The sequence below is a fragment of the Gekko japonicus genome, unplaced genomic scaffold (assembly GCF_001447785.1).
Source record: "Gekko japonicus isolate JY-2015 unplaced genomic scaffold, Gekko_japonicus_V1.1 scaffold1923, whole genome shotgun sequence".
Lineage (NCBI taxonomy): Eukaryota > Metazoa > Chordata > Lepidosauria > Squamata > Gekkonidae > Gekko > Gekko japonicus.
The window spans coordinates 322198-339893 of NW_015167594.1; the positions used below are offsets into that span (position 1 = coordinate 322198).

The 17696-nt window shown below is 39.3% G+C and overlaps 1 protein-coding gene across 1 annotated transcript in view; it reads left to right on the plus strand.

Annotated features, from left to right (window-relative positions):
- The window catches only part of BDP1 (B double prime 1, subunit of RNA polymerase III transcription initiation factor IIIB), a 60321-nt gene that overhangs the window by 39015 nt on the left and 3610 nt on the right, over positions 1–17696 (plus strand). Inside the window, exons 25-41 of the mRNA XM_015413964.1 lie at positions 10–203; positions 1418–1623; positions 2154–2355; positions 2898–3112; positions 3264–3654; positions 4321–4446; positions 7050–7083; positions 7401–7484; positions 8265–8613; positions 9647–9804; positions 10609–10762; positions 11232–11412; positions 12994–13045; positions 14086–14275; positions 15100–15316; positions 15870–15912; positions 16974–17259. Of these exons, the coding sequence (XP_015269450.1) occupies positions 10–203; positions 1418–1623; positions 2154–2355; positions 2898–3112; positions 3264–3654; positions 4321–4446; positions 7050–7083; positions 7401–7484; positions 8265–8613; positions 9647–9804; positions 10609–10762; positions 11232–11412; positions 12994–13045; positions 14086–14275; positions 15100–15316; positions 15870–15912; positions 16974–17259 (3082 nt within the window). The remainder of the gene's footprint in view (positions 1–9; positions 204–1417; positions 1624–2153; positions 2356–2897; positions 3113–3263; positions 3655–4320; positions 4447–7049; positions 7084–7400; positions 7485–8264; positions 8614–9646; positions 9805–10608; positions 10763–11231; positions 11413–12993; positions 13046–14085; positions 14276–15099; positions 15317–15869; positions 15913–16973; positions 17260–17696) is intronic.

The following is a 17696-nucleotide window of genomic DNA, read 5'->3' on the forward strand; positions in this document are numbered from 1 at the left end:
TTCCTCAAGAGGATAAACTGTGTACTATCAAGCCTGCTCAGTTAATGAGGGGGCGGTTCCAGAGAGCCAGACCCAATTTGGGGAGGTTGAATGGCAAGAAGAAAGACCCTGTGTCTGAAAATGTTAGTCCTCCAGTTGAAGAAGAAAAAGAAAAATCAGAGACTGAAACTCTCATGAAAGGTGCTCATCATCCACTTTCAAAGGTTAGCTGCTTACCCGTTTTGTCTTGCTCTATGTATAGGACTTTACATACTCAGAAAAGATGCTTCAGGGCATTGTGGAAATGCCAGAGGCTGCACTTGTATAGTTCTGAAACGAAGCATTGGCTGTGTTACAAGAATAACTGGATTAGTTGGGTAAAAAACAGATTTTGTCCAAGATTGCATAGACAAAAATAGAGGGAACTGCTTTTCTCCTTTTTTGACTATAAAAGCCAATAATTAATGAAATAACTTCTTGCTTTATTAATATGAATACTAACTTAAGGCATTACGTTCAGTAAAGAATCAGTGGAATGAATATTGTAGATAGTCCTGAAAAACAAATTATCACTTAGCTGTCAAAGAGAAGAATGTTACAACTGCAGGAATGTTAATAGGGCTATATTGATGAAGATTGCTGAAATAACTTCTTGTTTTATTAATATGATACTAACTTAAGGCATTACGTTAGGTAAAGAATCAATGGAATGAATATTGTAGATGGTCCTGAAAAACAAATTATCATTTAGCTGTCAAAGAGAAGAATGTTACAACTGCAGGAATGTTAATGGGGCTATATTGATGAAGATTGGCCTGATCTGGATAGCCCAGGCTAGGCCAATCTCAGAAGTAAAGCAGGGTCAGCCCTGGTCAGTATTTGGAAGGGAGATCACCAGGGAATATCAGGGTCATGACGTAGAGGCAGGCAATAGCAGACCACCTCTGAATGTCTCTTTGTCTTGAAAACCCCACAGGGTCGCCATAAGTCAGTTGTGACTTGATGGCAAGTTTTTTAAAAAACGTTATCTTCCAGCCTCTATGTAACATTATTCAATTTGGCTTCCATTGACTCTGTAGTTAGAGAGAGAAACTCGCCTTTCACTCGTGGACCCAACCTAAGTCTAGAGATTTTTCTGCATAGTCTTTTGTACATAGTCTCTTGTGTATTGAAATCATTGCAAGTTATGTTTTTTAAGATTGTATACAAAATTAGGTTACTATTTCAGTGAGATGACAAATTGGTTTTTGGCCCATGAAAACATTATGACAAAACAAATTTGTTATTTCTATAATTTATTCTAAAATTTTCATCCTCCTCCTCCTCCTCCTCCTCCTCCTCCTCTTCTTCTTCCCTAACTCTGCGGGTTTGTGTGTATATAGTCTTTCGTTCCATATTCTGTTAAGCAAATGGACTTATCTTGGTTCTGAACTTCTAGGGTGAAGCTGATGTCGGTATTTCCTTGAGTGGTTTGGAGGAAAAAGTCCAGTCAGAATCTAGTGAAGCCATCTTGCCAGAAAGATGTATTGATCAGAAAAAAGTTTCTTCTCCTGAAAAGTCACAAAGCTGTGAATTTTTAAAAGACCAAGTAGAAACATCTGTGTCTAAAGATGTTGGGGAAAAACAACTAGATACTGTTGCAAGGTAAAGTAATTTTCAGCCTGTGATTTGTCTGACTGAGTTTTTGATGACCCTTCCTGGCAACATCCTCCTCACCCGCCACCTATATGTTGTGATTGTGACTTCTGTTTCAATGTGTCTGAAGAAGAATGTGTGCACATGAAAGCTTATATCCAGAATAAAACTTTGTTGGTCTTAAAGGTGCCACTGGATTCAAACTCTGTTCTGCTGCTTCAGACCAACACGGCTACCGACCTGAATCGCTGTTGTCTGTGTATCAAGGATAGCCAAAATGATCTTGGAATCCCCCATACAACTGACAATAATGGTGCCTGTAAAAAAAAGAGAGACTAACTTCTTGTGTCATACTTGTTTGGTTTTTCTCAGACTACCTGGGTTGTGTTTAAGCCTTAATTCATTCAAAACAATTTGTTCGTTTGAAGCCTATGTTTAATCTAATACAAGTAGCTAAAGATATATTAGTAAAGATGTGTTTCAGGGGTATCAGTAGACTGATAGGATCTCAGTTTGTTTTTGTTTTATTTTGGACTTAGTGCTGCTTCCACCCCTCAAGAACTAAGTCCATCAAAAAGTATAAAGCCTACCTTCCTCATGAGGGGTCATCTTCAAAGGCCAAAGCCAAACCTATCCAGAGCAGCTAAAAAGAAAGACGTTTCTTCAGAAGGAGAGAGAAGTACAGAAGACAAAGCTGGAAAAGGTACAGAAGACAAATCAGGAAAAATATCCTCATTAATGGTAAGTATTGATTATTAATCTTAATTCATCTGTTGATTAGTGAGTGTGCCACTTTGCCACAAACATGCTTGTTTTTGAACTAGACTCTGCCATCAGACTGTCTGTAGCAGTTTATGAGCGAACATTCTCAAAGTATTCTGCTTAAGGTGTTAACTGAAGCCTTCTTTGGGCAGAAGATCTGCTTGTTTTAATGGCACCTAACCCTTTGTATTATTCTTTCTCCATTTCTTCTTTCACGTTCTTCCTGGTTAGGAGCTGTTTACTTTTCTCTGTCATCTAGATGTTGTCTGCTTTTGATTTTCCAAATATCTGTCCTACTTGATTATTATAGATAGGCATGTACTGCAGATGTGCACCAGCTAGCATAAGTTGGCTCAGTTTCTGTGGTAGTTACATACACAAAATGACATTCTGTTCTACATGTGGTTCTTAGTCTGTTTTTCTATAAAGCTGGCTGGGTGGGGAGGAAGGGTAGGTGGGTCTCAAATGGTTTTCTTCGCAGAAGCAGTTAATTTGGAAGATTGCTGTCTTGTTTTTGTTAGCATGATTCTGGAAAACAGGTGGAGACTGCATCATCTTCTGAATCTTGGAGACAAGAGAATTGTGCAGATGACATTAAAATGGAGGATTCCAAAAGAAGCAAACACTCTGAAATATGTGATTCTTCAGAGCAGTCCCTGGGAGGTGAAAGTGAAATAAGAAAAAAAATCTCTAACTCCATTTCTGTCCAGAAGAGAGCCTCTGAAACACTGAACAGGTATCTTAAATTCATGGCCTTAATAAAAAGATAGGTTTTAGAGTTTCATCCTTAAAATGGGAGATCTAGCCACATATCCTGATTGTTCCTTGACTTTTCCCCCTCTCTTATAAATTTCTTCTTTACCAAAACAATCTTGGTTTATACCCAGAAAACTGCCAGAAAGGACACTGAAGCCGAGGAAACCTATCTGTGACATGAGGCCAACGTATTGCGCTTCTGAATGTGAGACTGATCATAGTGAAAAGGGAAGACGCCTCCAAAAGGTTAAACCAAATGTCAGCAGAGGTAGACGCTTAAAACCAGCCCTTGGCAAGAAACCTAGAAAAGAATATGGAAGTTCGAAGGTTAATCTGGTGACTCTTAGGGCCTCTTCTCAAGAAGAAGAAGAAGATGATGATGATGATGTGGATGACTTTGAGCCATATTATGAAGCTGAATGTTTTTTGCCTGAGGAAGTAAACAAAGCTCCAGTGTTTGTTCCGAAAGGGCTTCGGTCTCCAAATCCAGTTTCTGTTCAGATCGAAGAAACGATGGAAGAGGTATACCTGTCAAGAGATGGTTGTAGGCATAGTGAGGCATATGCCATTTGAGTGTGAGAATGTGGTTATAGTTACAAATAGCTGTTCAGAGTCTTGCAAGCATTTTTCAGCAGACTTCAAATGTGAAAGACCAGAGAGAAACTTTGCTTTCTATAAATTGACAAGTTGCTACATTATGAGAAAGCTGGTCTAGATATAAAATGAGCTGATCCCCCCCCACCCCATTCTTCTTTGTGTGCTGCATTGTTGGCAGTTCATAAGGGTCTTTGACTTGCTCATAAGGGTCCTTTTCCAATAGTTCACCTGATGTGACCACACAAGCATATGCATAGTTAAACACCAGCCATTTAAACTTCAATTCTGAAACATAAATAATCCCAATTGCTTCCATTTCATATTGGAAATGCTATCCTTAGCATGCTTACTAGTAAGAAGTAAACAAGTTTAGGATCAAGCAGAATATTGAAAATTGCACAATAATTGGCCTTTCTGAAAATAGAATGAGGCATTACTTCAGAAATAAAAAATATCTTTAAGGCACTTAAAGTAATTACAATACATATGAGAATCTGTTAGATCACTTTTGCAGGGAGGAGATTTTTGGTAGAGAGTGTGGTGTTATTAGCACCGCTTAATTAAAATGATTTTTGTGTCCCCCCTTCCCAGCTCGAGATATATGAGAATATCACAGGGGAGGGCTGTGTTGCTATTGCTGAATGTCTGTCCCATGAAAAGAATATAGGTGCTAAATCTGTTATACAGAGAGATACAGAATTGCACTCCTCACAATTAGTAAGTGCTATTTATTTACTTATTTAACATTTATTTTCTCTATTATATGTGGATGTGCTTGGGTCATAGGAGTTGTGCATTATTAGAAGGATGAGGAGTAGGGATGAGCTCGAAGTGATATTCAGGGAAGGTGCCTTCCCTGAACATTTCCCAGACTTGTGGCTGGTTTATTTAGGTTTTTCAGGGCCAGCCATTTAAACATGACAGCTGAGCAGCGCAAGGTCTGCCAGTCAGCTGTTAAGTTTTAAAGTTAACCTTTTGGTTTTGCTTCTCCACCCTTCAAAGGCCATTTAAAGGCCAGCCATTTAAACCTAACAGCTGGTCAATTGTTAGGTTTTAATGGCTGTGAGTCTTTAAACCCCTTGGTTTTGTTGCCCCCCTTCGCAGGGGAGGTGAAACCAATGGGATAAATGGCTGCAAGCCATTTAAACCTAGCAGCTGACCGACAGACCTAGTTGACTGTTAGGTTTAAATGGCTGGGAGCCATTAAACCCTTCAGTTTCACTACCCCCTTCAAAGTGGGGGGAAGTGATACTGATGGGTTAAAATGGCTGCCAGCCATTTAAACCTAGCAGCGGGCCTATGAGCCCAGTCAGCTATTAGGTTTAAATGGCTGCCAGCCATTAAACTCCTCGATTTCACTCCCCCATTTGATGTGGGGATAAGTGATACCGACGGGTTAAATGGCTGCCAGCCATTTAACCTAATGGTTGGCTGACAGACCTGGTCAACTGCTGGCAGCCATTTATCCCCTTGGTTGCGCGCGCCCTTCAAAGTGGTGGGAAGCAAAACCTAACAGCTGGCTGGCAGACCCGGACAGCTGTTAGGTTTAAATGGCTATGAGCCATTAAACTCCTTGGTTCCCCCCCCTTTGACGTGGGGGGCAGCAATACCAACAAGTTAAATGGCTGGCCAGTGGATCCGCTCGTTAGGTTTAAATGGCTTGGAGCCATTAAACCTCCTGGTTTTGCTCCCCCCCCCTTCCTGGGCATTCCTCCCCCATTTCTCCCTGCCAGGGAGGTCCCTGCCCCTTTTCTCCCGGTGGCAGCTTGCCACAGCCAGGAGAACCAGGGAACCAAACTTACAGGCCCGGCTCAGTTCAGGTGGGGCTCTTTTGGGTCAGTTTGGTTTAGGATTAGGACCGAACAACTTTTTGTGGGTTCATGCCCATCCCTAGTGAGGTGCATGGATTTGGTTTTTAGAATAGGGGCTTCTTCACAAAGCAACCAGGGGATTCACCAGAAGAAACCAAGTGGCTTCTTAATTACAAAGTTGCTTCAGTGTAATTTCGACCCACCAATAATATAAACAGTGTTTTGACAAAGCGGAAAGAAGAAGAAGAGGAAGAGAAGATGAGATTGGATTTATACCCCGCCTTTCATTACCCAAAGGAGTCTCAGAGTGGCTTACGAACTCCTTACCCTCCCCACAACAGACACCCTATGAGGTAGGTGAGGCTGAGAGAGCTCTGACAGAAACTGCTCTTTTCCAAGAACAGCTCTTATCAGAGCTACAGCTTGCCCAAGGCCATCCAGCCAGGTGCAAGTGGAGGAGTGGGGAATCAAACCCGGTTCTCCCAGATTAGAGTCCGCGCACTTAACCACTACACCAAACTGGCGGTATTATGCTTTGTGGTAGCCAAGGAGTGAAATTGGAGTTGGAGGCATTCATGTTATGTTCCAGCAGGTCTGAAAAACCTATGCATCGTAAGGGAGTGAGATTGTGCATGCCTATTTCCCATGCTGTATAGCACGTTGGAATAGGCATCCACAACATCATTGTTCTCTGACTATCGGGACTTACTGGAAGACTGAGTTATCGTCACTTCTCAGTCAAGAGCTGTCCCCTTAAAATGAGTGCATGGGGAACTAATTCAAATATACAGGGAGATAAATAATTTAGAATGGCAGGCAGCACTGTCAGCTGTCTGGCAGTGTTTTTAAAAAAGCTGAAAAACATCCCAAAAATATTCACTTCAGATCTTGCACTAGAGACTACTTGTGGTGTGCTGGACTAATCTAACTTGAGTAGAAGAATTATGTAGTAAAATTATTTTATCCCTACTTTTTTGAAGGTATCTGAAGAAGTGTGCATGCACATAAAAGCTTATATCTAGAATAAAACTTTGTTGGTCTTAAAGGTACCACTGGACTCAGACTTTGTTCTATATGAAGTTGAGTTTGTTTTCTGTTATACTTCTGATTTTGGTTTCTAGATGGCTTTGCATCATAATTTCTTTTTTTTAAGCATAATGCTCCAATGTATCTGAAGTAGAAATTTTAAATTTTCTCCACCAAGATGGGAAATCTTACAGATTGCTTGAACAGAGGCTTGTTAACATTAGTGAGGCAAATTTAATAAAATATGGGGATGAAATAATTAAATCAATTTTTGTCCTTAAGTAAATGCCCCAAAACACATTTCTTAATTATTGGTTTTGTGACTTCTCCTGTTTGTTTTAGTGTTAAGACCCTATTTTGAAGTAGAATCAAGATGTTTATTGTTTATGGAGACTTCTTTTAATTGTCAGCAGTGCTAAGCTACAACCTAATTTGTCTGGAGATAAAATTCATTAATGTTCATCTCTTTTTGCCTCCTACAAGGTGATTATACAAGAGAGGTCAGAAGAGAAAAAAGGTAAATGTCTGAGACTAGCCCACTAAGTTGAAAATGAATATCTGAGAGTGTGGCTTGCCCTGTTAATTTTGGTTTAAGTAAATATTGTTTTTAAGAAGAGATGTCATTCACTAAAATAAATAACAAAAAGGATGAAAGATGCTTAATTATGCAAACATTAACAATTTCATGTAATATTAAGGATGATCTGTGAATTTCTTTTTTTCTGAATTAGCAAAAGTGGTCTTGTTTGGTATATTAGAAATTACTAGGGTGAAGAATAGTGTTTGACTTTATTTTTGCTTTGCTTTTTCTTGTAAACATACATATGTTTTCAGGGGTGAATGATGGTAGCACTGAAGCAGCCATGACTCTACTTGCTATGAGAGATCCGGCGTTCCAATTGAACATCAGTACCCAAGGTATGATGTTTATTATTGGGTTTCTTAACTCTATTGTTCCTTTTAAACCATTACAGGCCATCATGATAAGTCACTGTATCTGGTTTTTTTTGTTACTTTCTGCAACTCTGGCATCTCTTCCCCATGTCCCTTTTTTCCCTTTCTTATCTGTTGTCATGATAGCAAAACTATGCAGACTCTGAGTCCATCAGAAGCAAATGCAAGTAGAGGAAAGGGAAGTAGAGTAAGAGAGAGTGAATCCAGGGTTGTAGTAGCATAGTAAAATAATAATGTTTTCGGACTAAATGGGGAGGAAGATGTGTCTCTAGTCTCAAACCTGATTGTATTAGTGTTGGCAGAAGACTCTTTTTACTTTTCCCTCCCTGTGCTGTTGTGCATGGATCCACACTTCATGCCCTCAATGAAAGTATCAGCGGGTGATTGGGGGCTGGGCCAGTTTCCTCTTCCCCTATTTTTTAATGCTCAATAGCCTCCTGATAAGGCCTTTTGGCAGCTCGTTTTTGGGGGCTTTTTTGCATATCCTGGTAGTTGCTGAGTACTGTGTACCAAACATTCTTATCTTGGCTGAGGGTGGGGGTCATCTTGCTGCTCTTCTAATAGGCACTTTGTTGATAGGCACTTGACCATCAACTCTGCTGTTAAAAGAAACATGTGGCTTGTTGGGGGAGGGAAGAAATAAACTGTTGTTCAGTTGAAATTTTAGGTTTTTTGAATGCCTCTGTTTGAAAAGGCATGCAAACATTATAATGATTCTAACCTTTTTTTTTTTTTGCAAAAAAGAAAACCTGCAGAAATTTCCTAATCAAGATGAACAGACTGTTGCTGATAGCTTCCTGAATGAGCATAATGAAGAACAAAGTATATTGGATAATAATATGTTGCTTTCTGCTCCTTCAAAACATGAATGGATTTCTTTCAACAATGCAAGCAGAACTTCTCCAGAGGATCACATTCACAATACTGGGCAATCGGGTTTGGAAGGCTACTTAACTGCAGCCACTCATGTGATAGTTTCCAGTCCTTCAGACGAGGAAACAGTTTCATCTCACAATGTGAACAAAGCTGCTCTTGTGGATCACAATGCATTTGGTTTGGAGGAACACTCTCAGGAAGCCAGTAGGGTCTGCAGGTTTGTATTAATCTCTGACGTTTGTTTATTATTTGACATTGCTGACATTAGTAAGGAATCCCACTGCCATTTTATGAACTACATGTGCCACAGTACACCATTGCTGTACAACTAACTTTCCTCCAGTCCTTCTCCATCCTTATTATGCTGTTTCCATCCCTTCTGTCTAAATGTAGGTGAGTTATCCTCCCAGCTCTCCTAAATGTCTTCTTTATTCCCATGGTTTGAGTTGCTCCCAAAGAACATGAGTATCTCCTGAATATATATGCACACGCATACATGACATGTACAGTACTACTTTACCCAAAGAATTGTTAGCATGTGGAATTCAATGCCACAGGAAGTGGTGGTGGCTACAACCATAGACAGCTTCAAGAGGGGAATTGGATAAACATATGAAGCTGAGGCTCGTGAGTGGCTATTAGCCACCAGGTATAGATGGAACACTATGTCTGGGATAGTGATGCTCTGCATTCTTAGTTCTTGGAGGGCACCAATGGGAGGCTTTTTGGAGTTCTGGCCCTGCTGGTGAACCTCCTGATGGCACCTGGGTTTTGGCCACTGTGTGACACACGAATGTTGGACTGGATTGGCCATTGGCCTGATCTAACGTCAGGCTTCTCTTATGTTCTTATGAGTATACAATGACAGTGCTGTGCTTTGGATCCTGAAACTTTAAGATTTGTAGGGCTTGCTCATGCATTGAAGTGAGAGACCCAGCAAACACGAATAGTCAGAAATAGTATTGCCCTGTAGGATGCACATAGTTCAGAGTGGACAAGGGCTGAAATACGTAACTCATCATAGCTTATGCCTGATGTAGGTACCCATATGTTTTAGCTGTACCTGGTAAAGACAAACCTACCAGATGCTATTTTGAAGCAGATGGTTAAGGCGGCCTATCAGGAATTTCTGTACCATCTTTGGTTGCAATATGAAGTTGCCTGCATGTGGTATTGAAACAGAAGATTATTTTTACTATTTTTATTTGTCTGGTGGGTGATATTTCCCTATGTCTTCTGTCTGTTTGCAGTGATGGTTCTTCATTACAAGGAAATAAAATATGCAAACCAGTAAGATGCAGGTTTCCTAAGCCTAAACCAAATCTTGGCAGAGGTCGAGGGGTAAACAGGAGTGCTTCTTCAAAAAGTTTGGGTGTAGGTGTGGAGCGATCTAATCAAACCCAGAATGGTAAGTCTCATTGTTAAAACAATTTCAGAAGCAAGAAGTAGGGAGCTTAATTTTAGTTTTCTAGTTTGAAAATATTCGAGTAATGTTTGAGACAGTCCTTTTATCTATCCCTGGCTGTGACCCGCAAAAAATGTTCAGCTAAATTTGCATGTGTGTATATCTCCAGATGGCGTTCTGGAGTGTTTCTCTTTATCCCTTACCATACCACATGGTAAGTGTGTAGCCTATTTCTGTTGAATCCTTGGAAATAAAAGGGCATCTTTAAAAAAATCAGATTGGGAAAGATGTATCCTTACCCAACTTAGCTCCCTATTTTCCCCAACCTGTTCCAGCCAATGTTTTCTTTTTGTGTGTCTTTTAAAAAAATTTAAGCACACAGCATTTCCAGCTGAATTCCCAATCATATATTTAATAACTCTGTGCAGTCCCTTGAAAATGCCATTCAGATATTAGCTTTTTTGGAATCACTTGATTAGTGCAGCTGAAGCATACAGTGGCAGTGGGGAGAATCTTTTACTGGGATGATAAAGGTGTTTTCTAGCTAGGGTACTAATACTTCTTTATGTCAACGGTGTATGATGAGAAATGACAACACTGTGTATTACTGCCAATTAGAGGAATAAGATTTAGTTATTTTGGAATAAAAAATGTGGAATATATTAAAAACCTGTTTCCAAGAACTGAGCATAATATGCAGTGCTGTTGTTATGCATATATAGTTGATCATTGAAGCAGTGAATTTCTGGTAGTAAAACTGTAAAAAGGTATTACAAATGATGTTGACGGATGCTTCTAAAATGACAGAGGAGAACATGCCACAATCTACTGCAGAAAATCACGAAGTTGAACTGGATCAAAATCTTGGAATAGATGCATTTGGTAAGAGAAGCTCTGCAGACAAGCATGATTTTCAGCTTGGAAGATCCAGCAGTGCTACACAGAAAAACAGCACTGAACGGTACACACACAACTTCTGTATTATGTGTTAATACATGCTAATACATTTGTATTCCTGTTAGGTGCTTTGAGATGATTTGCTTGTGTTTTATAAAACAGAGGCCTATGCATGATACATTTCATCAGAATAAATGGCAAATAGTCAGTTGTGCATGTACCTGCTTTGACTATATGCTTACAGCATGTCCATTTAGGTGTAAGTTTTACTGAGTTCAATAAGGCTTATTCCCTCAATTTTTATTTGTTAATCTGCTGCTTTCTCTCAGTAACTTTTTTATGTGTGAAAGTACTGAAATATCTTTCTGAAAAATACTTGGAGAGGATATCTTTTTTTTAAAAAAAGAGGCATTGTATTTCCCACTAACTTTAAGCTAGTTTTTTAAACTGTTTATATAGAATAATCATAGTCTTTGAACATTCCGTTTCAAACTATGTAGTTTATAAAATTAGACATGTTTATTTTTCAAAAGAGAGAACTTGGCAATAGAGGCTTCGCAAGTCACATCAGTGTTCAGTGATCAACCACCTTCTCCAAGAACAGAAATTTGGCCTTCTGAACTGCCAAATGACTCCAACACAAAAATAAATGTTGAACTCCCTGAACAAAGTTCTGATCCTGTTGAACACCATTTGTCTACAGAAGTAGCACAGGTAAGAGGTATTGTTGTTTCTATAGCTGCAATACTTACTTTATAGAAGTTGGGCTCCGCACAGTTAGTGGGAGTTCTTTGTTGCATGAAGGGGGTTGGATGAGGACTAGGGTGTCTGTGGCCGGTCTTCCCCTAGGTGCAGGGGTCATTTCCTGCAGGAGCGCACAGGAGCAGAGCTCCGGCAGTAAAGAGCCCAGGGGGCGGGCACATGCAACAAGCCCCACCCCCTGCTCCCAGCAGCCCTCAGTCAGAGCAAGAAGCAGCCAGGTAAGTTGCAGAGCCCCCCCAGTCCAAAACAGTCCAGTGGCACCTTTAAGACCAAGTTTTATTCAGGTACAAGCTCTCCCTCCTTTGCGAGGGCAGATCTGCACGTTCTCCTCCCCCCCAATAGCTAGCAATCCAAAACAGTCCAGTGGAGCCTGAGCGGTGGGTGTTGCCTTCTGACACACCTCCGGCGATGTCAGGGGGTGTGGCATATACAAATAAGTTATGCTAATGAGTTACACTAATGAGCTCCTGCACCTCTTTTTCTACGAAATGACCCCTGCCTGGGTGGCACCAACCTTGGACAGTCCGTGCTGGCTGGCTGGCAGGAGAACGGATCAGGCTGGGCAATCTGGGAGGAAGGCCTGCTTCCCCTAGTTCCAGTCTGACCCCATTTAAGGGGAAAGGGCCTCCAGCCTTCTTCTTGAAACTATTGCAGAAAAAAAGGTGAGGTCCTGATTTTAATTCTTCTGGAATTAAACATTTTATACTCTGTGTATTCTAGATATTTTAGGTCTTGTGACTGGCTACAATAATTGGGTATTCTTGTTTGTGTTCTCCAAGAAAGACCCCCCCCACACACACACACAAACAGTTTCAAACCCCCACCCCCACCCGGAAGAAAGGGAGGTGGCTTCTGGATGATTTTTATTGTTTAATACAAACTAGGAACACATTTGAACATTACTGTGAATTTGGATATCGGATAAAACTTTCCCTTTTATTTACCTTCTTCATTGAAAATGCATGTCAAACTGTTCTTCTTGCAGGCAATTAGACTAACTTTTTTTGCAAGTCACTAATGAACAGAAGCCCCATAAAGAGAAATGTCATGTGTGAAGCAGCCCTAGGCTCTGTGATTTTTTGATAAACACTGCAATAATTGGAAGTTGAAGAAATGAATGTTCTTTGAACTACTGAGTAATCTTTTCTGTGAGTCATCTGCAGTAAAGATTGAGCTAGAGGCTAAAGTTTGTTCTCAAAATGTTATAGGCTAAATAAGGAGCACTCTAGACAAAACCCAAGATTTCTTTTTTGGCTAATGTTACATAACTGTTACCATTTAGAGATGCTTTCTCTTGGGTCATAATTTTTACTGGCTCATATCCTTTTTTTGCTTTAGTGTTTGTTCGGGGAGTGGAGGGATTGGAAGAAGCAGTATTTTATATAGACTCTGAGAGCTCTTTGCCTGGCTAAATACACAGTTTGTTAAAAGTAATTATCACAAATTTTTCATTGTTTTATCTCATTTCTATTCCCTGAGTGCAACAGTTCTTTGGCAAGCATGGTATTTTCATTGTGACATTTTTATCTCTAGAATGAAGAAAGCCAGTATTCTGGTAGTTCAGGAATAACAGAGATGACTACAGGTACATTTTTTGTTTTATTATCAAAGATTGCCGCTTTTAGAACTGGCTTTACATTAAAAAGCTTCATTCCTTATGTGCAAGCTTTATGAAAAATAAAAGAGGAACAAATGTAAATATGGATTACATAAAAAATAATGTATGGGTTATCATTAAAGTGCCTGAGATACATATTGAGCTACGAGTAAATGTTGCAGACGTATTAATTCTACTGGTGATGATTGAAGAGTTCTGCCTTCTTGAATACCAACTATGTGCAGTGGGGAAGTGGTATCTTGGCCACCCACAAAGAGTGCCTGTTCTTCCTTAGAGCCTATCAGAAGTCAACACTGCAGTGTCTTTAAAGTAAAAATGCTGTGGGTGGTATTCCAAATTCACAGATGCCTTTAGAATATCAGTCTCTGGGTTTCAGCCTTTGCACACTGGACAAGTACAGCAAAATACATGGACTCGGAAGAGAAGATTTCTTAGTGAACTAAATACGAGATGGTGACTTTCATTGTCAATATGGAACTGTCACTTTTTCAAATAGGTCAATATTAGAATGCTTCTATCATTCTTATGGCTGAATAAAGCAGTGATATAAAAGCTTTGAGGATCTCTTTAAGTAAAGACCTCTGTTTTCTTTTAAACAAATGTCTTTGCAGTCCTTTCTGCTTGTGAAAATGAGATACCTTTGTGAATTGTACTTTGGAACAGACTTATTTCAGCATTTATAATGACCCATTTTTTCCCTACTGGGGACTAAAGCAGCTTACAAAACCCCCAGAAAATATAATGTAAACAAACAAATAAATAACAAACCAAAATACAACACAAATGTCCAGGATGGTCCTAGGTCCTCTGAGCAGCTGTCTCATAGCCAGGCCCTTTAGGTCTTGGTTCATGGCTGCCCAAATTGGAAGGGAAACAAACTTAACTTTGATGCCATGCAGCTGGCAGAGGTATCCCCAAACTTCCTGTCATTACTAACTATGCATTTTATAGATTGCATTAATCTTTCACATTGTTAATCCCTTATGTATCTTTTGTCGTGGGGGCAGATGTCAAAGAATGCCCAGCAGTAGAAGAGGAGCAGACAGTCATTTTAACATTGGTGGAAATCGCAGCTGATTCACAAGATTGCAGTGGTGCATCTGCTTCTCTACAGCAAGCTTCTGAGGAGCCGCTTCCAGCACCAGTATTTTTCACATCAGATAGTATGGAATTGGTGGAATTGACGAGAGAGGATAGGTAAATATTAAGCATCATGAACTGATATTTATCATTTTGAATCAGGTTTCTTTATTTTTGGAGATAGTAGGGCAGCTTTGTGCAGGGGCTTGAGGTTGTTGCTTATCTCATTCCAGTTCAACTCTGGAAGCCAGAGTAACAAGTAAAGAGGGAAGGCAGTCTGCACTCTGGTTCTAAGCCTTCTCTGTAATTTTGCTATACATACAACTTATTTATTTAGAAAATCGGTATGCTGCTTTTCCAGAGTCCTGCTCAAGGTGGCTCACAAGATTAAAACAAAACAAAATAATAAAAGCCATAAAGACATTAAATTATCAATAGTAAAACCATAGCACCACAGGTCTTCCGTAAATGTGACATCTCTGTACATTCCAATCCATTCAAAGTCAAGCCTGTCTGTGTACATTTGAAAAACCATTCTAAGGGATAATGTGGTAGAGGTGATTTTGACTTGCAGAAGTTTTAAGGAGGGCACTCCGTATGGCTATCTGAAGAAGGATATTTTTTCTCACTACAAACATACAAGCAGATTATGGTAAAGAGGACTGTATGGCTAGCCAGGGACTGTTGCAGTACTTTGTGAGCCTTTCCTTGAAATACAAAATAACATTGTGTAAGCTCAAGTCCTGAGGAAATTTTCAGTAGCCTTTATCGGTCACTTTTGAATGAAGTCCCATTGACCTCATTGGAACTTTTTCTGAATGGTAGTGACAAGTGTTTCAGCATTAAATCTCTTTTAAATGTTTTTGTTAACAAAGAGTTTTACCCTTCCTTAAACTCTAAATATCAGTAATTTCACAAATTAACATGACAACATTATACAGCAGTGGATCCATAAAAGCTTCAACTGAAGAAAATACAGTCTCCGTGGCCAACATAACTGAAATAGGCGAACTTCAGACTACCTCAGCAGAGAAACCAGCTGATGGTGGTTCAACTTTGAAAGAACGGAAGAGACATGCTCTGGATCTTGAGGGAAGTGGCGGTCCTCCTAAGAAGAAAAAAAATTCATCAGGGGAAAGCTTGAAACGCTCAAATAAGGTCAGCAGTGAATTCAGGAATTCACAACATTTTGGTATTTGTTTAGACATAGATATTGGAGCTAACCTGAGTGAGGATAAGCTGGGTTGCAGCTGACAGAAGGGCAGGAAAGTGACTCTGATTTGTAAGAGTGCTCTTCATTAATGACAGCAACTGATACAGGCCTATTTCAAACTGCCCTGTAACCTGGTGAACTATCGAGTAGGCCTGCATCATATCTGCTGTTGAAAATGACATATTCCATATGTTAACAGTGTCCTAATAGTGGGTATATGGTGTTACAGCCCTTGACAACTTAAGATTTACATAGTAGAGAATTTATTTCAGAGAATTTTTTTTTTTTTTATCAAGGAATTGAGTCTTACGATTTCTGATGAAATTCCAGTATAAGATGAAGCTATCCACCACAAATCAGAAAGCTTATTAGAAAGTTTAAACTGCATCCTATTCTTTGAATGCTGATCATATTAAGAAGAAGTTATTTCAGTGGGCTTTTAACACATACTTGTAAAAACAAAATGGTGTACTTATTTTTTATATTTTTTCTATACAGGCAGTCTCACTTAAATCCATCTCCATAGCAAACAAAACTGCTGGTAGGTGACTGTTACATTTGTTTTCATACATAAACACATGTGAGATTTTTATTTTGGGGGGGGTACATCTTTGTCAGTATGGGCCAGGATCAATCTGGGGAACTCCCGGGTCTCTTAACAGGGGGGTTGTGCTAATCCAGTAGATTTATGGACTTTTTTCTTTGAACAGCAAACTCCTACATGTCATATCTCAGACTTCTTTTGCAATCCTATGAGTTTCAGAACTAGATTGTCATGTGCTATGGCAAACTACTGTTAAGAAGCATCACTTGGGCTCAACAAATTGGCTTCACAGCTTTTTGTTACTGTGGTGTCTGGTGAAGTGAACTTTGACTCATGAGAGTTTATACCCTGGAAAATTTTTGTTGGTCTTCAAGGTGCCACTGGGCTCTGATTTTATTTTACTGCTACAAGATGCTCTTATGAGTGAGGAGAGATGGAATGTGTATTATGTGTAGTATGCCAGCAGGAGACAAACTTAAAATGAGAAGCAGTCTAACATATATACAAATGTATGGTAATGAAATAGAAGTAGAATTAAAATATGTTTTACAATAATATCTTGAATACAAATGGGTTCTTAATACGGGATATATAATAGACTTTCCTTCACACCTTGATATATTTTTATCTGTTAAAGGTTCTAATGAATATGTAGAAGTGGTGAAAATATGTAATGATGAATACGTAGTAATGATGTAGTCAAATAGATTATGAAGTTTGAAACTTAAACTTAAAATGTTGAATACAATCGTATCCCAATAGAAGTACAATTATCTATTGTATATTATAGATAATACCTTGAAAATTATAACAAAAGGGATATAAGGGGAAATATTTTCTTATATATTTTATATTACATGCTTGTCCTCAACAAACACAATTATGTTGTATGACCCTGTTTTTCTCTCCCTACCCCATCTGTCTTCCTAAATAAATAAATAGATTCAGAAGATGCTCTTATGGGGAGATGAGTGAAACCGCTTGCCTTGTTGCAGATAGACCTAGTAACGACAGATTCTCCATTTCTACTGGCTAATAATATTTTTCTGTTTTAATAGGAAAAAGCTCAGAAAAATTGAACATTTTGAAGAAGAAGCAAAACTCAACTACCTCTAGATCAGTACCCGAACCTACAGAGTCACACATGATGGAAGAAAAAGAGAAACCTCAGTCTTCTCTGCTGCTTGGTGTACCACATGATACAGATGAGCAGGTGCCACGAACATTGTATTCAGGAAAAGCAGAAATCAGTGAAGGACAAAGAAGCTTTACTGACAATTACAAACCTGTACGATCAGGACAAACTGGAAGCACAGCGGTCTTTCCAAAAATACCATCATCCAGGTATCCATTTTGCAGCTCTTTTTAACATAGTAGACCCTGCCTCACAGTTACCATTGTAGTAATAAAGACCACTGTTCCTAAATTAAGCACATAACATCCATTGTTGTATATTTCTGGAAACAATCACATTGCAGCTTTGTATCTGAATCACTCTCTCCTGATGACCAATTCCAAAGTTTCAGTGATGGAAGCATTTGAAAGAGAGGTCAGGGTATGTCACACAGAATGTACTGATCTCTGGAGTTTTGTGTGTTCCATATGTTGGGCTCTGTCTTCTCTTTCCAGGGTATTGATGACTTGTGGCTTGCATAATTTTAATCCACTGTCTACAATGGATTAGAATCATGCTTTGAGTAATTTAGGAAATACCCTGGGGGGGGGGACAGTTAAGAGATGTTGCTTTCCTTACCTGCACTTCTTCTAGAATACTTAACTAG